This window comes from Gambusia affinis, linkage group LG14 (assembly GCF_019740435.1).
Source record: "Gambusia affinis linkage group LG14, SWU_Gaff_1.0, whole genome shotgun sequence".
Classification (NCBI taxonomy): domain Eukaryota; kingdom Metazoa; phylum Chordata; class Actinopteri; order Cyprinodontiformes; family Poeciliidae; genus Gambusia; species Gambusia affinis.
In genome coordinates, this window is record NC_057881.1 from 19,519,270 (window position 1) to 19,542,123 (window position 22,854).

Genomic DNA, 22,854 nt, shown 5'->3' on the forward strand with positions numbered 1-22,854 from the left:
TTTAAAAGGCGGACAACTCTGGTGTCACGCCGTTACATTTCCGTCAAGCTAAGCACATATGAAGCAAATGTGTTCAGGTTTATTATTATTTTTTATTTATTTAATTGTTTAAGGTTGTTTGTTGAATTGTCTTGATGGACTGTGTGGAGCAGAGTAACGCAGACGCAGAAGCGCCCTCTGTTATCGACCGATATTTCACAAGGTGGTACAGAGCAGGTAACAATATCAATATTTAACAAAAAGCTAAATGCTCTTGTTTTTCTGTTTTTATATACTTTCTTTATGTTGTTTAGATATGAAGGGCAAATCGTGTGAGGATCATTGCATCTTACAACATTCAAACAGGTAATTTGTTGTTGTAATAATCGCCTATTTGAATTACAATCTCTGGACTTTAGTTTATGACCAGCTATTATCTCATAGCATAACAAAGAGCTTTAAAATAACTGAATGTGATGATGAAGGCGCACGTTTGCAGTGATTTGTAAAAGTATTCCTCGTTTTGCCAGGTTACAAACAAACGTCAGTGTGTTTTTCTCCCAAATGTTTGTTATTATTATTATTATTATTATTATTATTATTATTATTATTATTATTATTATCTTAACAAAACTCTGAAAACGGTTGTGTGACTTTGGTCCTCTTTACACCCTACATAAATACAGACAGTATAGTCTGCAGAGTTTATGCTCGGTGTAAATCTCGATACTCAAAGGTTTGTTTGAGGACATTGGTGGACATCCTGCATTTTTGAAGACCAAGAAGCACATTAGACCAGCCAGTGATAAACTTGTGAAGTTTAAAGCAGACCGAGGTTATAAAAGAGTATGCTGAGCTTTGGGTATCATGTGCAGGTTTGTTTTAATATGAACAAGAAAATGGTGTGACCCAACTGCAAGCCTGTTAAGACAATGTTTGTCCACTTGAACTTAGAGGCTGGCAAGGACAGTATTAATCAGCTGAGAGGCCTTCGGATACCCTGGAGATCCACACTTGAAGGGGGAGAATCTGTGGCTAGGACAATTATGAGTTGTGTGCTCCACAAACTGATCTTTTCCAGAGATTAGTAAAAAGAAAGCTACTGTGAGGGATTTTACCCCCTCCCTAACAGGTGTTTTTTGTGCTTTCTATATTCTTGCTTTATTTAATATTTTTGTTTTAATCATCCTCTCTTCTCTTTGAGGTCATGTGTTGCCATGGAAGCGCGCCCATGAGCAGTGCTGACAAGGACCTGGTGTTTTCAATCTGCCTCACTGGGAAGGTCCATGGTTTGAGAAGGAGGGGAGACGCGTTTCGGATTTAGTTTGGGCCCAGCTTGTTTCTGTTTCTTGTTGTGAAATTGTTAGTTGTAATTTTGTATATATTTGTCTAGGAATATTGTTTAGCACAAATGTTTTCTTTCTTCTACCTGGAAATGTAATTGTTGTCGCCGCCCCTTAATTAGTCCTGGCCATGCTTTAAAAGCCAGGTAGTTTGGATCAGAGGGAGACTTTCCGTCCTGTTGTTTGGAATGCCTGTCAGGCTATGAATTGTAGTGCAATGTCTGAAGCACTGCAAAAAGGAAAAAATTAGAGCTCTACAATGGCTGGACGCTGTCTTGATTTTTTTTTTCCATCACAAACCAACAGCTACAGTTTAAAGAAAACCATTGGAAGGTTAGTTTTTAATTTGGCACAAGCCACGCAAACTCGTGGAAGAACGTAATCATTCAAATGAGATTAAAACTGATCTTGCCGAAAGCCACGTCTGGCGGAAATCTGAGCATCTGCACCCTGAGCACAACATCCGTACCTTAAAACATGGAAGCGCAGGCGTCGTCGTGCTGTGGGAGTATTTTCCCACTGCTACAGGAACAGGGGAGTTTGCTCAGCATGACTGGATACGATGAATGGAACTCGGTACAGGTCCAACCTGGGCAGAGGTTGCTGTCTGGTAGATGAAAATCCTAAACGTAACCAGGGCACTGATCTAAACATTTTTGCTTTATATCAAAGTGTATTCATATGTTGAAGTTTCCCACGGTATTAAAAGTCCAGTCCTAATTCAATTCAAAAAAAATTTCCCAATCCTGTTGTCTAAAAATTCCCTTATTTTGTCGTCCTTACTGTCTTGCTTCTTTCCTCTGTGCTTCCTTTCTTTTTTTTTTCTTACCTGCTTGTCCTGACTAATTTTATTCTTCTACATATCCCTCACTTCTTTATCTCCTCGTGCGTTTCCTTTTAACCATTTAATTCTAAATTGTATTTGAGCCCAGATTTTACTTACAAGTATCCCTCAGTCCATAACACCGTAAAAAAAAAAAAGATATGCCTATAAACAAATTGTAATGTGTGTCAAAATATAATTTTCCTATTGCAGGTTGTGCGTTGTGACCTTGGCAGAAACTCATCCGATACTTCAGGATGGACGCGCAATCAAAAGCATCAATTACCAGATCAGTAATGGCTGCAGTCGCTTGAATAATAAAGTGTCCGGGAAGTCCAAACGGGTAAAATCATGACGCTTCACATGTTTTTGGTAGATGTGTATAGGAACTGCTTTTAAACCCAAATTCCTGGTATGTTTTTCCCCTCTCTGACAATAGGGGGCGCAGTTCCTTACAGATTTTGCACCTTTGTGCAGGATAATGTGCTCAGATGACACGGAGTACACAATCTACAGGTGAGATTTTCTCGCCCCGGCCCCCTCTTGTGAACATGTTGGTATTTGACTCTTTGCAATATATTTCTTTTGTTATTGTTTCAGTTGCATAAGGGGGCGTCTTCTGGAGGTCAATGAGAACATTTTAGAAACTCCAAATCTCTTGCTAGAAAAGGTAAATTCTTAATAATTTCACATGTAAATTATATTAGATCCATCATAGGTTAAATCTGTAAACTAATAAATCAAAGTATAAGCCTTTTGTTGCCTTACTTTAAGAAACAAAGTGCTTGAAAACGTTTCTCTCTTCTGTCATCAACCCTGACCAGCCGTCTACTGAAGGATATATTGCCGTCATCCTTCCAAAGTTTGAGGAAAGTAAGAGCATAACTGAAAACCTCCTGACAAGAGAAGAGTTTGAGGCTGTCGTTTCCAAACGCAGTTCGCCACAACCCCCCTGACGGATCGTTGAAGACTAACCTGATCCGAGAGAGTTTCTCTGGTTTTCTCCTCTCACCGGTTCAAGACAAAGACTGAGAAAGTTGACTGACTGACTCTCCCGTAAGACACTTTTATGCAACAGAAGCAAAGTGCCTTCAGTTTATCATGTTGACCAATTTGTTTTTATGTTGTTTGAGTAATATGAGGGAAAGCAACAAAGTCTTTTGTGAAATGCTGCAGATAATTTGCAGGTGTTTTTTTTTTTTTTTGTTGTTCTACATAAAAATCAAACAAATGTATGAAAAATATTTTTTATTTATTTTCTCACCCTTTTATCAGCCTTTCAACAACAGCAAAAAATAGATGGTCCAAAACTAGATTTGTTTTTTTTGTTTTTTTAATCTGTGGTGGCATCATAATGTCCAGAATATCTAGTTGCTCTCAAAAGATACATAATTTCCCTAAAGCCTACTATATATTGCAGATTTGAGTCATTGTGTCCTGTTCTCACAGTACCAAAGTGATTTTTACCTTCAGATCCACATCGACTGCTTTGAGTACCACACTATATATTTAAACATCTCATAAACTATAATACATATTGGCCTGTTTGGCAGCTTCAAACTGATAGTCTTCATAACAAGTACACTTGAAGGTTCTGTTCGGTGCCCGTTCACAACTCTCAAATCCGACGGATGATTTGGTTTCGCTTAACATGCTTTAAAATAAAATCCTGACTCCTCAGCAGCAGAAATGACCAACTCTAGCTTTTTCTCGTCACTCAAAGGAAAGAATATCTCTGCTAATGTTTTTCAATCGTTCGGCATGACTCCTATTTTTCTATCAACATGTCACATGGGGAATGTTCTATAGTAAATGCTATGGCACATATAGTGTGATTTTTTTTTTTATGTGATCTGCTTGGGAGTGACATTATGGCGGTTACACATGTTACCACCATGCATGTGCAACTCGGTTACAATACACCAAAAAACAAAGGGGGCATCGGGACACACAGGCCTGCTGCGACAACAGATGTGTGGCTGAACTGTGACTCCTGACAAACAGTTTTCCAACACGGCCTGGAAACATTTTCAATCTGCTCATATATTTTTGAGGTCTGGATAAGTATGGAAAATTGTTGGATATTCCAGTTTTCCTTTTCCAGCCAAGGTATTTTCAGTCCAAAAATTCTTAAAGATACATTTATTATATTTGAATAGACTCATCACACTTGATTTTAGTGTTTCAGCATTTTGGTTTTTCGCTTTAATGACTGAAGTGAAAAACCAGTCAAGAGGGGCAATATTTAAAAAAAGTTTTTTTTTTTTTTTTTGTCTAAACAAATTCAATTGGAACCGCGTACGTGGTTCTCAAAGTTAGTGGGATTAGAATGCCAATTCAAAGAAAAAACTGCAGCTTTTGGTACCACAAACTACACAAACTGTGCTTTAAATAATCTGCCTTTACAAATCCAGGAGTTGAAGATTTTGAAGTAGACTTTGTGTATTATAGTCCAGATGCCCCTAAACCACACAGAAAACTGGTGGCCAATTTAATAATTTTGTGAAAAGACCTTGTTTTTGTTCTATTTATCTACAGAATGCAAGAAAAAAAAATTTAAACTGAAAATGTATGAAATTTGTAAGTTGAGGAACCCTGAAAATCAAAATTGAGTGAAAAATCAGTTTCATTTGGAGGCTGATTGTTGACTGGTGGTTCATACTAAGCACCTAAAGTGGAGTGAATTCACCTCATTGGACATACAGAGCTTCAGTTTGCATTTCTTTCAGAATTATCCCCCCACGTGCCAAATTTAATCTATCTGACCTGAAGGCGGCCATCTTTGCCTTGCAGTTCAAGTCCAGGCTACAGTGGTAGGAGGGGATGATGGGATAATTTCACAGAGGTAAGGCTGGCTATGTGGTGCTCTGACAACAACAGTGGAAAAAAACAAAAAAAAAAACAAACAAGGAGACATTCTCCAGGATTATTTGCTCTCCAAGAGGTTGAGGCCGGCCATGTGCTGTTCCAGGGATTTGACTCCAAAGCCGTTTGTGTTTTTGCCGCTCAGAGCCCCCTCCTCTTTGGCGGGCGTTGACGCGTCCGGTCGTTCTCTCCAGTCCTGCAGGGAACTGAGGCTCGTCTTCTCTGACTTGCACTGCAAATTCAATGGGATAAATACATAATTAGACACGAGGGAAAAGGCGTCTGTTTTCAGCCATTTTCAGCTCATTTAATTGGTAAAGAGCCAAAATAAGAATAAAAGATGCTCATGCTGCTTCACAGGTTAATTTACGGTATATGAAGCCGATTTCTATTAAACCCATCAAACCAAACAAATGTTGAATATGTTCTGAAAATAGTTCTCGTATCAAACTGAAGCCTAAAATTGGCTTGCTTAATATAAAAGAACGTCTCTTTGAATCTGTTATTTTAGACCAATTCTGACAAAAAATGATAGAGTATAAAAACTCTTTAATTAGCAGGTTCAATGAATCCATTTAGTGAGTCACAGACTCAAATTAACCAGAATGATAAGAGATGACAATTATTATAAAAGCCTTTTATGTGCAAGTGCACATAAAAGGCTTTTAGTCTCAAAACTACTTCATTTTAAAAGTTTTTTTAACATAGGAAAACCTAGCAAAATATTTCCATATTGTGCATAGAACATCTTTTTTTAAAAAAAAATCTCGTAACAATGGTGTGTGAGGATTTTGTTTGTAATATAACACATAACCTGCCTGTAATACTATTAAAGAATACAGTAATGAAACCCTGCTGAGGTTTCGTTGAATATTACTTTGATGGTAAGATCTTAATTAGGATTTGTCTGGTAATGGGAACTGGTTATGTTTCAACTTGACCTCCATCTTTTTTTTTTTTTCTAATATGTAAACGTAGCTGTTTTGTTTCTAACAACGGGACTAATTTCCTTCTGACACAAAAAATATATATTCGCACTAAGATGAGCAAACTTGAACTTTTAAAAGTGTAATACCATTTTCTGCAAATGAAAGATGGAGAACTTGTTCAAATCCAGCTGTTGCCCCGAGGCAAAACAATACCATCAATAAAAAAAATAAATAATAAAAAGCAGCACACCTTTACCTTAAAGCAGTAAGTGGATGTTACCTTTTTATATAGCTTATTACTAATGGGAAGGAGGGAGAGGACCACAGTCATGATGTTTCTGGTTGTCTGAATGGATGAGTCGACCTGCAGACAAAGAACACCTCAAGTCATTTAACAAGATGTGTCTGTTAAGGTTTGAATTATTCAGTTAAACTTTCTTCTTGTTCCTGATCATACAAGGACAGAATTTTTGCATTAGAGAAAATACAACATATGCCAGGAACACAACCCTTAAACAACCCTCTTCTACTTAATAAAAGTCCATCACGCTTAACGTTTTGGGGGGTTTTTGTAACCTTGAGCAAACAAACATAATCTCGGAACTAAATTAAAATTCTGGATATTTTGACACAATTTGGATCAATTTAGTATATAAAGTCAGTGAATAAATGTTTATATATGTGACAGTTGACATCAAATAGTATGTAAATGAACTAACTACGTGCACACCTGCATGTGCTGCAGTGACAAATGACAGTCATTAAAGCCTGTCAAAAAGAGCCATACAATAATTTATAATTATTTAAATGTCTCCAAAAGTCTATAAAATGCATATTTAACAAAATGTGGAGCCCATAGTTTATTAGATAATAAAATATGTAACAATATAAATAATTTGTCTTACTGCACACTGGGAATTTATTGGATATCCAACTTTTAAAATTCTAAGTGAGGCTAACCAATCAGATGTCAGAGTCTATTTTACAAGCCAACTACTAAATTAAAACCCTTTAACTATCAAGATAACAGCAGCGTCCTTATGGGCCCAGTGACTTCTGTCTGAAACCAATGTAAAATTGATACTGTAGAACTTTTTAATAGCATCGCCGTAAACCTTGTGCAACACAAAGTAACTATAGTTCCTGAAAATAAACAAAAGAATCAAAACCCTGACAGGTGTAGTACGGTTACCTTCTGGAAGGTGGCAGTCTTGCCCTGTACAGGAGTTTTGGCCCCCATCTGCAGCTGTTGGCACAGCACCACCAGTTTCTCCGTTTCTGTGATCACCACAGACTTTTCCTCATCCACCGGCTGGAACAGCGAGAATGAGACAAAAACAGTGGGAGGGAAAGAGACAGAGAGAGAGAGAGAGAGAGAGAGAGAGAGAGAGAGAGTCAGAGATGTCTTTCAGAACTGCAGAGATTTTCTGCAGGAAGTCAGGGTGAATGTGTGAGTTTACAGTGCAAAACAAGAATAGTAAAAAGAGAAAAAGATTAAAATGATTCAGAAAATCAGAATTGCCTGCCCTAAACTATCAGCAACAGTGAATAACTGCTTTATTCTGTTAAAGCAACTGGATTAATCCCCAGATCTACTTCACTTACATGACCGGAGTGACCTTTTTTTCACTGACAAAAGCACACAGTAGCTTGGTTCGATAGGGAGCTATCTGAATGTAGACGCTTCATCGGTAACACTTTGCCCCTTGATTATGACTTTGTTGAGAGTCAAGCACATGGCAGCCCCCCGTCCGCCCCACCACCCTCCTCACATCCACACCCGCATGTGCTGCAGTGACAAATGACAGTCGTTAAAGGCTGTCAAAAACAGCCATTTAAATTAACTCTGAGGACGCGGGGAAGGAGTTGGTCGAGGGCGAGAGGAAGGAAGCCACAGAGGCTGTGTTTGTTGTGGGATCTCTGCTCTCGGGAGGGAGAGAGGTGTGTGACAGCCTTAATTTCCTGCTCTTGTAGTGTGATTTATAAGGCAGACCCAATAAGCAAGCAATGCCAGGCTGGGTGACGTGGGTGTGTGAAGAAGTGAGAAGTTAGAAGCTGTTCTGAGTGTATTTGAATTGGACTAATCTACTAAAGTATCTTGGAACATAATAGTAAAATAATATGTCTAAAATATTAACATTTTGTCTGCTTTAAGTTGAAATCGACCCTTATGGCACTCCAGTTTCACATCATTTAATAGAGTCAGTGTGCTGTTGACCCTGCATTCAATGGTCAATAACAATCCAGTTTCTTTTTTTTTTTTTTACAAAATAATTATATGTATAAAGATCAACACACTTGGCTTTTGTGTCATGACATATGCATACTTGTTACTTGATAATATTACTAATTTAAAGTTACTGGAAATTATGATTATCTAAAATGTTAGGGTATATATTGGAAAAGAATTGTTGCAACTACAACGGCCTCACAGGACTTGCTGAGGTGTTGCTATGAAAAGACCTGTTTCAAATGCTGTAAGGGTCACGTTGATGCTGAGTTGTAGATTAATGCATTGTGTGGCTCTAATACATTAGTCAAACGCTTTGGAGCGCTTGACTCCAGTATTACTGGGCTTTAGGCCTGAAAACTGGTGGAAAGAATGTCAATCAATGTAATTCTTATGAAGTACGTTGAAGATATTAGGTATTATAGAAACAGTACGGAAACAAACATGACACTAACCCCAACTCGGGCACAATATTTCTTACAATGACATTCAGAAAAATAAGAAGAAAAATAATCACTTTATTGTTGGTGTGTCATTTGTGCTATGAGACAGAATATTTACCTGAGAGGAAAAGGTACGAAGAGACGAACAAAGCTGAAGTCCCTCTTCCGACAGAACCTTAAAAATAAGTTAAAACTTGCATAAATATAAGAAGATTTTCATCTTCTTCAACTTTGCACTAAGGAAGCTTGTCAACAGCAACAAAGAAGCAAAATCGAAACATCTTGAATAACTTAGTTCTTCTTTTCTGTATGCCTTCCTTTGTCTTCTCATTTCTCTTTCTCTTTTATCTCGTTTCATCCCAAACTGAATTAATCTTGTGTGATACATGGTGCTGTGATTTCACAAATGACTCTATGCTACTGGCAGTGATCTAAGTTCAATAGGATACACCCCTGCACAGAGCTGCATCGCCCCGACTCTCCGACACAGCCAGGAAGCTTCTGCTTCGCCTTCCCAGCAACATTAATATATTTCTGACATCTGCTGTTGGATCTGAAAAGGGGTTAAAGAATGAATAGCCGTGTGCGTTTGCTGACCTATTGATCTTCCTCCTCAGCGTGGTAGAATAACACATGCATTTATCTGCAACTTCAATAAATTGAGGTGGGAAAAGAGAAGACGGGGGGGGGAGGATCCGGATGTTATTACCTCAGCTTGATGAAAAAGATCCAGAGTTGTCTTCAGCAGCCCCTCCCCTCTTTGGTTTCATCAACAAAAATAATAACATAGATTAGAAAGATGGACAAGGACAAACTACCACGGTCAGCGCCACGAATAAAAAGTGTAAACAAATCAGTATAATCCTAATATTGTGTCACCATTTCCCGATCCTCCAAATGTGCTTTGTAAATATTGATGGCTTGGGGATTGAGAATCTCATTAACACTAAGCCTCAGAGGAGGTTCATGTGGCTGCTTAGCTGTTTTTTTTTTTTTTTTTTCTTTTTTACAATATGTAATTTGGAAATGATTGAACCAGTTCAGCCAACTCCAGATGCAGCACCGTTCTAATTCCTCCGAAACTCTTGGGAAAATGTGTCAAAAGCCGTAGAATAGATTAATCTAACAGAAAATTGAAATTCTGCTTTAGTAACGCTGCAAATGTTCAACAGATAAAACAATCTCGTGTAAAGAAGTCGTCAGATTTCAATAAGCAAAGTCCAAAGCTACCGTTTCCCATCTTTTTTGGGTGTTTTGAAACACATAATTTGTCGAAGGTAAAGTCTTTAAGGTACGTGCATCACTTTCGATGCGCTCGTGTTGCAAAACGTTCTGCAGATCAACCGAATGGAAATCGCAGCGTCCTTTTGCTCCATGACACAAGAAAGGACACAGGACTCGGAAAAAACTCCTAATAAGGAAGGAGTTTTTCTAAAACATCGTCTTTTAGGAGTTCTTATACATATTTTGTAGTAGTCCCAATAAATATGTTGATGGCTATATATACTGTACGAGAGTACTGTTCGGCACCTTGTGAACAGGTACATGTTGTAGGCCATGCTGGCGAGGCTCTGACTCTGCCGCACTATGTCATGTTCCTGCTCCTCCCATTTCTCCACCTCCGAGTCCACATCTGACGAGAGCAGACGGAGCTCCAGTCCCAGCTTGGCCATGCTCGTCTGCTCCTGCACCCACAGAGATGCACACAGAGCAACTAAGGTTATTTTGGAAATGCAAATGAGCATTTTTCACTTGTAGGAAGCCTGCAATGAACTTCCTGGTGCTTCTTTTGGTAAAAATGCAGCTAAGCAAAACAAAACAAAAAAAACAAAAAACATTATTCATCTCCAAGAGAGTGAGGCAAACCCTGTTGGTGATGAATATGCTGCTGCTAGAACATAGAAAACATAACGTGATTAAGTGGAGCATGCAGTGAGCGCTACCTCTGCATCCAACTTGACAGCCTTGGCAGTCTTCAGATTAGCTGAGTGTTTCTGTGGTACAAAAATTTGTTGTTATTAATCAAAAGGCAACACACCATTGCATCAGTAAAGCATTTATAAAGATGAACACTGCGATACACACCCCAGGTCTTGGAAGGGACAGATAGGGCCTTTTGTCACCTAGAAGAAGACATTTATTGTGATTATCTTGCATTCTGATCTTGACAAAAGATGATATGATATGATATATGATATGGATCCTGCTTTTACTTCCATCACATATCATTTTATCACCATCTAGTTTTTATGCATTTTTATCCAGCTTCATAAAGTTTATTGCCACATTTGTAATAAAAGACGTGGGGAAAAAAACGCAATTATGGTGGCCATAAGGGATTTTAAGACATTGTTTTGGCTGGACGATGAACACGATCCTTGACCCACCTGAGGGAGAGTTCAAATCGTATAATGAGGTTCGTGTCAAACTCTCCACTGCATTCCAGCATTGAAACAGCAGAGCATTGAAAGGAGCTTCCTTCTCAGCATGGTTAAAAAATAAATGAAATCAATGCTGTAAAGTCTCATGTCTGGCTGGTTTCCCATCTAAATACTTTCAGACAATGAACATATTTTTTTATATATGTATTGGGCAAAAATAAGAACAAATGATTCATTTCCTTTATTGTGAAAAAAACAAAACAAAACTAACTAACCTGGGTAGTAATGCAACTGCCCCCTTTGTAAGGTAGAAAAAGTATAACGATTAACTCCATTTTATTTTCAATTCTACTAACACAAGTCTACTACACTCAGGTCTGATTACCGCCTGACCTGCAGAATCAAGAAATCACTGTAGGCCATAATGTTTAACAAAGCAGCACATCACACCTAAATATATTCAAGAACACGTGAGAAACGAAACTCATCAACATTTATCAGCCTGGAAAGAGTTACAAAACTTTGTAAAACCAACGCGGCTTTGGGTTGGATTTGCTCTTCGAGGATCTGACCAACACGATGTAATTGTTGAAAAATCCTCGAGTGTCGGAATATGACCTTTATTTGAAGATAAAAGAAAAAGAAAAAAAAGTTTCATTGTGAGAATAAGGCAATGTGGAAACACTTTTTTTCAACACTTAACTTTTTCTTGATAAAGATAAAACTTTTGATTTTAGGAGTCTGCCCATGATCAGAACAATAAGCAAAGACACGCGGAGCAGAGAAGAAACGGACGCACAGAAGTTCAGGGGCAGTGACGACAACTCTAGACGATAACAAAATACTCTCCACGTCATGTGATGATTCATTTTGAAAAGCATAAATAAAAACAATATGTCCACACTGCTTGCAATGTCTCAACTTTCATTAATATTTCAGAAAGATTTCAAGGACAAAATGATTCATCTGAGCTTCAACAGAGAATGTTATTATTTCTAGTGAAAAGATGATCAAAGCTGCAAGACCATCAGCTGTAAGTCTGAAAATGTACCGACTGGGGCAAGACCAAAAGGTAGAGCCTTTTACGCAATGTTTAATTTAATTTGAAAAGGCTAAAATATTAGAAGACGGATTAACATATAGATCCAAAAAGAAAACTTTGCTAACTTAATTGTCTACAGATTCAAATACACGTTTCTGGATTCTGAAAGCAAAACGGCAACCGGCACAAGTGCCTGTGGTTCCAACAACCATCAATTAATCATCAGCACACCTCGTCTTCCTTCAAAGACGTCGCTGATCTCTTTGAGCAGCAGAGCCATGTCACACAGCTGGGAGTCCCAGGCCTCGCAGAACACCTCCAGGTTCTCTTTAGCAATCTTACTGGATGGATGAAGGGCCAACGTCTGGGCAGCCGAGATGATCTGAGAGAGTGAAGAAAGGTCACGTAACTTCTACTGTTGTGGCGATCAGCTGGAATGCACAAAGAGCTTGATGGTGATCAGAGCCAACGTATTTTCATCTTCAACGCAACAATGAAATCTCTTTCCTGAATTGTGAACACACCACAGCACGCACCCCGGAAAACTCTCTTCGTTGTGGAGCTATCTTCAGCATTTGAAACATTTTTAAAACATAAGTGAGAGGAAGTGTATGCGTTTGTAAGATGCAAACAGATAACTTTGCAATATTAAAATGCTACGGATAGTTTCCATGTACAGCTCATTCGTCTCACAAAGCACAAACCAACTGCAATCATTGGCAAAGCTAATTTTAAATCAAAGCTTCCCCCTATTTTAACTTTTGTTTGGCAGTATTTTGGGCACCAAATATCTTGTAATATTTCTAACCAGGACCAATAGAAACTTCACATAGTGCGATACTACACTCATAAAATTTGTAGGCGCTGTAGAAACTGTTGGGGAACACCTTGACTACATAATAATGCTAGCTAACAATACTAGCTAAGGATTCTGTGCTGCCCTCCATTCACAGCTTCTGTTACATATTCCAAGATCTATCTATACATTTATAGAGATTGGTCAAATTTACAAATTGTGTTTTTTGGCCCTTAGGTGTTAAAGCTTAATTGCAAGGGCTTTTCCACAGTTTTAAAAAAGGAAATCTGATAGTGTTTGATCATCTGCAGTTCAGAATCAAACACATGTAGACTGTTGATCCCTGATGCAGACATTTCCACACCGAAAAAATATTCTGTCAAGTATAGTTTTGTCTATTGCAAAACCCAGAGCCGGCCACAAGCATAAGCAAACTAAATCACTGCTTAGGGTCCCCAAAGCGTCAGGAGCCACCCATAAATGCTTCAATTTTAACAAAGACGACAAATCAAAAACTTATAGATTTACTTACTAAAAAACTAAAATATTTGATGAGATGGTTTCAGCACAAACACATGAAAAATCATGAAATTGTTTGAAATTAAGCTTGGCTCCCTCTTCCACAATCAACTAAATCTGTACTGAACCGCTGTTAGTTGTGGTGATTCACTTAACAGGACGAAGGGCTCCAAATCAAACTCTACTTAAGGCCCGATACAACCCGGAGCCAGCCCTGGAGAAACATAGTTCATATTTACAAACAAACAAAAGTATAAAAAATACTTAAATTCCTACGTTTCTGATTAATAACGTTACAATTTCATCTTATCTCATTCTCAAGAGCCCATATTGTGCATCGCTACATCTCCTGAGCTGCATGCTTTGTTACACCCCTAACCGACGCACATCCAACACGTCCGCCTCCTACCGTGTTGGATTTAATTGCCAATTACCCTGCGGGCCACCCCTGCACTAGCCTAAGCGGACACAGAAAGATATCACCAGCCCTGGCCTGTGCCACAGCATTATTGATTGGGTGACCCTTGAACTTAGGAGCTGAGTCATTACTGCAGAGTCGTGTGGAGCCTGACATTAGGGCCGTGGAACAGGAACAGTCCACACTGCCGGGTAATTACAGCCACAAATGGTTTTCAAGAGCAAATATAATTAGATATGCGATAGGTGAACAGCATGTTCAGAATGGATTTGAGGTGCAGAAGGCACAGGAAATGTGTCTGCTTCTCTTCCTCGTCACTATCACATCTACTGGGTTAACTTTTACATTCCAAACAATATCCAGTTAATCCTACAAGCAGAGAGTTGAATGCACAATGGGTTGTTTAAACAAAGACAAGACAAGTTTCTTTCTACTGTGGCTGCCACTTCGCACCGATACGACACAACATCATAATGTACGGGGAAATTTGTCACGCTACCTGTGGACCAATGACCTGAAAGGTCTCCTCTGCGTGTATGCAGGTAATCTCTAATGGCTCCGTCCCCGACACATGGCACAACAGTCTGCATGTCTGGAAATAAACAAGAGGTTTAGTCTCTTTTATTCGTCATAATAAATAGTTTATTAGTGAGGCAATGTAAGTACACCCTATTTTGGTACTGAGGCTTTAAAAAAAAAAATCAGGACATAATAGATATTTTATTCTTCCTATGTACCTGTAATGTAATCTGGACATATGTGGAAAAGTAATTACCCCAAAACAAAGAACTGGTTGAGCCATTTGGCAACTGAGTCCTATGCTACACCGTGAAACTGCAAAAACAAAACAAACAAAAAAAAACTTTTAAGTTTAAATGAATGAAGTGGGTTTTGGTTGCAATCTAGATGCACAGGAGCAAGGAGAAAATTACTCTTCAGATTGTAAGAGTTGCCGATTGGTGAAAGAGGGAGTCGTGGATTACCAATTAAAACACTTTTATTTTAAGGAACTTGTTAAGGGTGCCATCAACTAGGTGTACTATTGAGTGTCTGAAAATCAATCATTAGAAAGTACATTTAATGTAATGTTTTAATGTATTTTTACAATATGGAGAATATACAAAAATTTGCTCTACACCAATTCCAATGACATTAAAACAATGAGTCAGACAAATATAATCCTAACTGCAACTTTCCACGGAAATAAAGAGTTTCCTCTTTGCTGCCGACCCCACCCACCTCCACCAGCTGCTCCTTCTGCTCGGTGAGCGTCCGCGAATACTCTGCCACTGCCTCCAGGTTCCCTTCGGCGCCGGCGGCTTTGAGGGCTCTCAGAGGCAGATGCTCGCCGTGAGCTTTCAGCAAGTCGGCGGCGCGGCCCACCGCGACCTTATGGAGCTGGGCGGTGGAGGATCAAGAGGATAAACAGCGGTGTGAGAGACAACGAGAGAGACGAATGTGCCTGATGAACTTGAAAGAAAGCCGAGGCAGAGAGGCGGGACAGAAGTGACAGTGAGTTGACAGGAGCAGGAGCGGTGAGGTGTGGGAATATTAGAAAGAGAGGAGGCGAGTTACAGGTGCTGAACAGCTCACGTCTCTGTCTCTAGCTTTGGAGACAGACTGCCGCTCACCTCTCGTCTCAGGTCACCGATGCTCTGGCACGTCTTCAGAATGGCCACCTCCAGCTCCTCTGTGGCCTCTTTGGCATGGACAGACTGCTGCTGTGATGACGGACGCAGAGGACAATAAACACAAACACGCACACCTAGACGTTAATCTCACAGTTCAGAACAAAAACTGGAAATGGCAAACGAGTGTGTTTTCAGCTCACTCTAACATTTGTGAAACACAAAAGGCCCAAAGCATTTCAGTTTGCGATTTTGTCCGACGAGTTAACGAAAGCCAAATTATGTAATCTACAAATGCCACACAATTTTCTAAATTCTAGAGAAGCTGTTGAAATAAAACCGGAGCTAAAGCCATCATTCCCAGTCTTAAACCTGGGCAGTATGATAACATGCGAATATTATCTTTCTATCGCGTAAGCACTGCAGCAGCCCCGTCTTTTCAAGCCTCCACACGACCTTCAATTGGGGGGGATTAGATGAGGGACTACAGTACAATTATGCAGCTGCGGGCACACGGCTAGAAGTTTACAGAGAGGAAAAAGCTGTGGCATAAAGAAAAGGCTCATTGCATTTTGCAAGTCTGACGCTTTTTGAGACCAAGGAGACTTCTGGTGACTGCAACGGAAAACTACGTTCCGTTTCTATGCTGACTGACTGAGCTTTGGTAAAAAAAAATTTACAATTATTATTCAGGTGGGTTACTGTGCGAGGAGAGACGAGGCAGGAGAAAGCGAAGAGGCCAATGAAGAGTGTGTGAAAGGATGCTGTCGATTTCAGTCTGCAGGCGGAACGTACCGACAGCTGCCGCAGGAAAATGATGTGTGAAAAAAATGTAAATAAAGCATTCTGCACATTTTTAGTTTTCATTCACAAAACGATTAAATGAGAAGCAGCAGAATACTCAGCGAGGATGGAGAAAAAAAAGCCCAAGTTCAGTTCAAAACCCTAATCTAAGAGTCTAGAGGCCAAAAAGCTGTAAAAAATTGTCTGCTTTGATTTTTGAATGGACATGCATGTATCTGTTGGTTCTGTCGATAGTCTAAAATCCTAAGCAATCAATTGTAGAAGACAAAAACTATTCAGATATAAAAGGACTTAATTCAAAAAAAAAAAGCAAAACAAATTGCCCAAAATATATTCCAATAACACCTTATGTCCTGTAATAGGAAAACTATTCTAAAACGTTGACATTTTTTCCAACTTTACCAGACTTTTAAAGACTGTGGAAAGCCTGTCTTATTTAGGTTTTTTTTTAATAAGAACAGCTTTTTCTTCTGCTCCTATGAGCGACACAAATTGTTTGCTTTCCTTCTTGTTTACCAGAAACACTCTGTGTCCTCCGCTTAAAAGCTAATAGAAAACTCATTACAGTTCAACATGCGAATCAACTCTGTTGCTTATTATTGCTGTCAAATGTCAACAACACAGAAAGAGCCCTTGTTATACATAGATACATGCGAGTTATCTACAGCAACACCATATACTCGACGTCACCATCAGTCTATTGGCAGATGATGAAAAATGTCACCAGTTTCCAAAAAGATGGCTTGGGACTGAGTTCATATTACTTGATTGGTGTCCAGTGAGTTTGAAAGAGCAAATTTGGAACTGAAAGATGTAGAACAATCTAAACTTTAATTTTAATACACTGATTTAGAGGGAAAAGAAACTGAAGTGTTGATTTTCTTTTGGTTGGGGTTTTTTGGGAGATTTTTAATGTGACAAAGAGTTCAATTCGCCTCTCTGGGGAATGCACTCATGATGTGACTCGGTACTTTATTTCCCTGTTGCAGCAGGCGCCACAACGATATGTAAAAGCACAAAGTTGTCATAGTAACGTAAGAGAAGTTGGACCAAAGTCGAGACCTTTTCTGTTCAAATTACAATATTCTGTCTTTTGAAACAAATATCTTCCCCCTATGCCCAATTTGTTGTTTTTTATTCATTTGTGCTGCAACAGGGATAGATAAAAAAAAAAACCATAAGAGCAAATATTCAAATAGGAAAAAAATAAATAAATAATTCTCCATGTGACAGACCGGCGACCTGTCCAGGGTGAACCCGCCTCTCACCCGGAACGTAGCTGGAGATAGGAACCAGCAACCCTCCCGACCCCATTAGGGACAAAGGATGAACAGAAAATGGATGGATGGATGGAAAAATTCTCCAAATCAATTTGGCCTCAGCTGTGACCAAACAGAACAAAACGTCCCATTTCAAAGTTGCCAATAAGCATCTTTATTATTCAGAAAAAAATATTCTGTATCTTGAAGAGACAAAAATGTATTTTTTATGAAAGATCTATGTGTCCTACAACATAAACCAACACAAAAAAAGAAAAACGAATGTTATACTGACAATCGAATATGGTGGCAGTGTTTAAGGCACAACTTTAAACAGCCAATTCATACTCAAAAACCAAGGTTTCTGAATTACAGTAATTCAACAAAAGACAGTATGTGGTGGGCGCTTGATGAAGAGCAATTGCTTTTCCACAAAGAGCCAGGTTGGTTTTGGCTAACTTTGTTTCCTTAAATTCAATTATCATTTGAAAACTGCCTTAGCATTTTCTCTGGTTATTTTTGATACACAAATTTGTCTATTTACCAAACAGAAAAACAAATGTGCACGGGGCAAAGACCAGATATGTACTGTGGTCCAGATTTTCAGATATATCCATTCTGTTTAAAAAAAACCCAAAAAAACACCCTTTTTGACAGGCCAACACTTACATCTTTTGACTCACAGCTGTCCTTTCCTGTTGTTTGCAACAGAGAAAATAGGAAAACTGCAGCATTTTTGTGTGTGCAAGAGATACTTTATACATGTACAAGTTGTCCCCGTATCTGTGGAGGGAACAGTTTGATAACATGTTTCAGTTTGTAAAATGAAACATGTCAACATTCATCTTATGAAGAAACCTGACTGATTCTGTCCACCGACTGATGCATTTTGTTTCCATCAATAGTAATAAAGGCGTCGTTTGATCCGACTGAACGCATTTGTTGTACTTTTTCAGTCATTCAAATGATAATTACGTACCCAAGCGCGTTACAGTTGAGGAACTCTGTACTTTCCTCACTCGGTTTCGTGCTGCTTTTCAAACACTTCTGCAGGTACGAACGCGAGACTGCATCAACGTACCGCCTCGATCCAGGCGTGCACCAGCTGCTGGGTGTCCTGGCGGGCCAGCTGGCACACACCAAGGATGGCCTGCCGCTGCTCATGACTGGTGTAGGGCGAATCGGTGAAGTCCTCGGTGCGCTCCACCAGCGTCTCCAGCTGACCGGCCATGATCTGCGGCGTCGAAGAGTGCAGGTTCTCTCTAAGGCACTCAACACTGCCCTGCAGAGTGGGGAGCAAGAGCAGGGTTTGTATTTAAATAACATGAATAAATAGGGCGTTTTTGTGTAAAAGCAGCCTTTGCACATTACTTCAAAAAACAAAACAACTAAAGCTAATGCAATCCCCTCCCCCCCGCCCTCTTTTCCATTTTTCTATTTCTCTTTCTTCAACAAAGAGCTCATTTTAAGAGCATCTGCTTACATGCTGAATGATGATCAGTTTACATAACTTTTCCTAAAGTTAACCATTAAAACGCTGTGAACCCTGAATTAAAAGCAGCAGCATTCTCAAGGCCTGTCATTAAATACTTTCTCTGCCCTCAAAGTGCTTTTACGCAGGTTCACTCCTTTCATCTTCCAGCGGAGAGAGCAGATTAGCGACTGCATTGGAGAGCTTCTGTGGCGATTTATACAACTGTGTTAGCAGAATTACAAAGTGAGAACGCATGCACCACAGTTCTGATGGGTCGGGTCTCATCTGAAGCTTCGACAAACAATGAGTGCAAGAGTACCGGTGGTTACTCTGCAACTGCAATCTGCCTCAACTTCTCCCAGCCGAGTTTCCAAACACAAACGTCAACGTATTTTACTGGGATTTTATGTTCTAAAATGCTTTTGCAAATTATTCTCTGAAAACTGTGGCAAATATTTGTATTCAGTTTCAGTGAGAGAAAAAAAAACACCTTTCACAGGAAATCTTTTGGGGCATGTCTCTACTGGTTTTGTGCATCTAGAGACTGAAACTTTTCCCTATTAGCCTTTGTCCAACAGCTCAGCCTCACTCAGTTGGGATGGAGCGAATCTGTGTGCATCATCAATTTCAAGTCTTGCAATCTGAACCATGACAGGGACACTGCAGCGAAACAGGAATACTTTGACCTAATCCACTCCATTGTAGCTCTGGCGTCATGTTCGCTGTTGTCGTCCTGCTGAAAGGTGAATCTGCTGCCCCCTCTAACTGCCTTTCCTCCAGCGTTGCCGGGATACCGTGGCTAGGGGGTAAATGTTTTTCAAAAGCATCTTTATTTTACACTAATTTTCCAGGATGTCCCACCTGAGCTATGACTTTCTACAACTCCTCCAGTGTTAATTACCATAGGCTACTAGGTTGCTTTCCTAATTGAACAGACCTCCTAAACCAACCAGTCTTGGTGGTTTCACAGTTGTAGCATTTCTTCTCTTTCCATGTGATGGACTGAGCAATGCTTTGTGCGATGCTGCTGTTGAAACCTCGAGATTCTGTTTTGCAACCGAACTGCGATTTTCAAACTTCTCCACAGCTTCACTCCCGACCAAACATGTGTTCCTTGGTCTTCACGACGCTTTGATCAGAAATGTTCTCTAAATAAAAATCTGAGATCTCTGGAGAACGGCTGTGTTGATATTTATATCAACGCAATCAGCTGCACCGGGGGTAACGTAAAAGTGGAGGGAATTAAACGTTTGCCACACCTTTAAGATTTTTATTTGCAAAGAATTTTGAAAACCCTGCATCGCCCCGCTTCTCCGCTCATTACAGAGTGTGAAAAATGTCAGTGCATACGTGAACACATTTGCGAGTCACTGTTTAATTCAAAAGTCAGGATCGTGTCTCTTTCCAACCAATCCGATAGCGTCTGAGCAGCGTGAGGCTCGTTCCTTCACGACAAAACGGTATTCTACCTTGAAGTCTTTGATGCTGTTGTAGATACTAGTAGGGAGGACCTTGTTTTCCCCACAGCTCCGTGCCTCAGTGACTATCTCGATGACCTGCTCTAGGGCACAGCGCATTCGGTGGAACACGGCGTCTTTGTTGATCCTCGCCGACTCGCAGTCTGGGTGCCTGAGGCAAGTCTGCGGAGGGGGTTGGATGTGAAATGTCAACCCATGTACCCTCTTCTTCTCTCTCTCTCTCTTTTTTTTATTTCTCTTTTACTTAACGTGTCTTGACTCAATTGCTGCGCGGACGCAAGCATGTTGGAAAACTTGAAATCGAAGAGAGGTTTTCATTTTTTAAGCCGGACATGATCAATAAGGAATGACCCGAGGTCAGTTTTACCTTGGAGGCTGTGAGGAGCATCATGGTGCATTTCTCCAGCACTGCCCGGGCTGCTGCCATTCTCGCCTTCTTCTTCTCGTCTTTCAAGTCCTACAGCACAAATACACACACACACACACACACACACACAACAGAAATGGATGCCTTTACTTTAGTAAAGACTTCTTACAACTCTTAGGGTGTCCAAGGAATATGAGGCACAAAAAGGATCCTGCTCGGTCACCCAGATATAATCAGAATTTTTCTGCCGGTTACACATGTGCAGCTTTGTGGGTTATCTTTCTTTAAAAAAATAAGTAAATATATAAATATTACCAGAATATAAAAAGAAAACCTGTTTGTGTCACTCTGCATGAATTCTACATGGGAGATGCGCGGATTGAATTCTACAGTCAGGATTAGAAAACGGCAGCTGAATCAACTCCTCTGCAGGCACTTTGCCACAGATTACAAAGACGATGTGATTATCTGTCATTATTTTTGCCTCTCCGCTCATCCGCTTTCAATAGCTGAAGATGCTTTTTTTTTCCTTTTTTAAAAAAAAGAGAAAGTAAGAAAAAGACATGTGCCTATCCATGTGTGAACATGGAGAGTAAATGAGGGGGTGTAAATATGACAAAAATAAAAAAGTGGCAAATGAGAAGAGGAAGCGTTAGCAGCGACGTGATGTGCGTTTCAAAACCTGAGCCCCCGATGAAATTCAGACAGATGGATGACGGATCCTCCCTCCCCGTCTGAATGACGCAGCCGCTGCATTTCACGTCGACTTCCGCAGGCAAAGCGCTTTAGCTGCAAAGGCTTAGCGTATGCATCAAAGTGGGATTATCAGCCCTCTGACAGTGCAAAGTTTAGAACCCCTTCAAGTTGGAGGGCGTTTTCGAGGCACTCGGTGCATGTTTTGTTTTGCAAATGTGCTGCAATATGGCTGATAGAAAGCACAGGTCACCTCCTTTCGAAACGGAATCGTGATGTAAATATTCTTTGAGGAGCGCGAGTCACAACTGACCTCTGAGTTGCTTCTGAAGACTGGCGATGCAAAATGAATATGGATAAGAAAAGAAACTTTGCGGAAAGAAGCCAGGCCTGAGAAAGAAGTCTTATTCAATTGTTCAGATATTTTTAAAATATGTAAATATTTCATGGTTGGATTATTGATTTTTCTTTTTCTTTTTTTTTCCCCCAGAGTGTGCTGCACTTCACTATGCAGACACTGCAGTTCTCAAAGTCCAGTGTTATCTCGTAGATAAAGATTTATGAGAAGCCCAGTTTGGTGCACAGCACTCACATGAGGAGGAAACTAAAGGGTTTTCTTGATTAAAAGAAAAATAAATGCAATTTAACAATTGCATTGCCACTCACATTCTGTCTGTCTCCTGTGAGGTGAGCAAACTCCACCATCTCGTTGCCAAACTGGCTGAAAATCTGCACAAACTCCTGGAAGGTGCTGACTCTTTCCAGTTTGTCAAGTGTTACAAGAACCTGAAAGAAGCAAAACGATCAGTGAGGTGAGATGATTGGTTAATATGCGTCTTGGAGCTCGTATTCATTAGCAAATGCGGTTTCAGAGCAGTGGAGGACATATTATCCAATGCTCACATAGCAACAAATGATCAAAAGTTAAATTTGGACTGTGGATGTGCCTTACAAAAGTGTAAATAGCCGTGGAACATATTTCATGTTTTGTCACATTACGACCGCAAAATTCTGTTTTTAAGTAGAAATTTGTGCAGCAGATCAACACAAGGTAGCTCCTAATGGTAAATTAGAAAGAAAAGAATCCCAAAAAAAACACAGGATTAAGTACTAAACACGCCATTTCTGCTGCGTAATACAGCATCATGACTATATCGAGCCATCACTTTAATGCGGGTATGTTCGAAAGGTTTTGCATCCAAAGCTTCAGGATGCTCTCAAAGCATATTCATCTGTTAAAATGAAACCCACGGAAATACAATTTAGAATCTGTGGCAAACTCTCAAACATTTATGTCAATCGACACCGTCCACCCAATCTCAATGAGCTGGGAACTGAACCAATTCACCGCTATTTGGCAAAAGTATTCAAAATCTGGCATCA

General features: G+C 39.8%; 2 protein-coding genes across 3 annotated transcripts in view; one reads left to right on the forward strand and one right to left on the reverse strand.

The window, feature by feature from the left end:
* On the forward strand, nucleotides 1-3,972 carry abitram (actin binding transcription modulator). The gene is made up of 6 exons (XM_044137750.1): nucleotides 1-216; nucleotides 294-345; nucleotides 2,359-2,488; nucleotides 2,585-2,661; nucleotides 2,746-2,815; nucleotides 2,970-3,972. The coding sequence occupies exons 1-6, from the start codon at nucleotides 135-137 to the stop codon at nucleotides 3,099-3,101; spliced, it is 543 nt and encodes a 180-aa protein (XP_043993685.1). The 5' UTR covers nucleotides 1-134; the 3' UTR covers nucleotides 3,102-3,972.
* A 393-nt stretch (nucleotides 3,973-4,365) lies between these two features.
* ctnnal1 (catenin (cadherin-associated protein), alpha-like 1) overlaps nucleotides 4,366-22,854 on the reverse strand; it is a 58,433-nt gene continuing 39,944 nt past the window's right edge. The window contains exons 4-19 of one of the 2 annotated variants that reach the window (XM_044137749.1): nucleotides 22,138-22,257; nucleotides 20,779-20,868; nucleotides 20,403-20,573; nucleotides 18,541-18,741; nucleotides 15,400-15,486; nucleotides 15,008-15,166; nucleotides 14,268-14,360; nucleotides 12,267-12,417; nucleotides 10,698-10,735; nucleotides 10,556-10,606; nucleotides 10,143-10,297; nucleotides 9,322-9,370; nucleotides 8,731-8,787; nucleotides 7,132-7,251; nucleotides 6,220-6,303; nucleotides 4,366-5,242 (exon numbers count right to left, since the gene is read on the reverse strand). In XM_044137749.1, coding sequence (XP_043993684.1) covers nucleotides 5,072-5,242; nucleotides 6,220-6,303; nucleotides 7,132-7,251; nucleotides 8,731-8,787; nucleotides 9,322-9,370; nucleotides 10,143-10,297; nucleotides 10,556-10,606; nucleotides 10,698-10,735; nucleotides 12,267-12,417; nucleotides 14,268-14,360; nucleotides 15,008-15,166; nucleotides 15,400-15,486; nucleotides 18,541-18,741; nucleotides 20,403-20,573; nucleotides 20,779-20,868; nucleotides 22,138-22,257 — 1,797 coding nt within the window. In that variant the 3' untranslated portion in view covers nucleotides 4,366-5,071. Of the gene's footprint in view, nucleotides 5,243-6,219; nucleotides 6,304-7,131; nucleotides 7,252-8,730; nucleotides 8,788-9,321; nucleotides 9,371-10,142; nucleotides 10,298-10,555; nucleotides 10,607-10,697; nucleotides 10,736-12,266; nucleotides 12,418-14,267; nucleotides 14,361-15,007; nucleotides 15,167-15,399; nucleotides 15,490-18,540; nucleotides 18,742-20,402; nucleotides 20,574-20,778; nucleotides 20,869-22,137; nucleotides 22,258-22,854 lie in introns of both variants that reach the window. The other variant, XM_044137748.1, reaches the window with a different exon arrangement.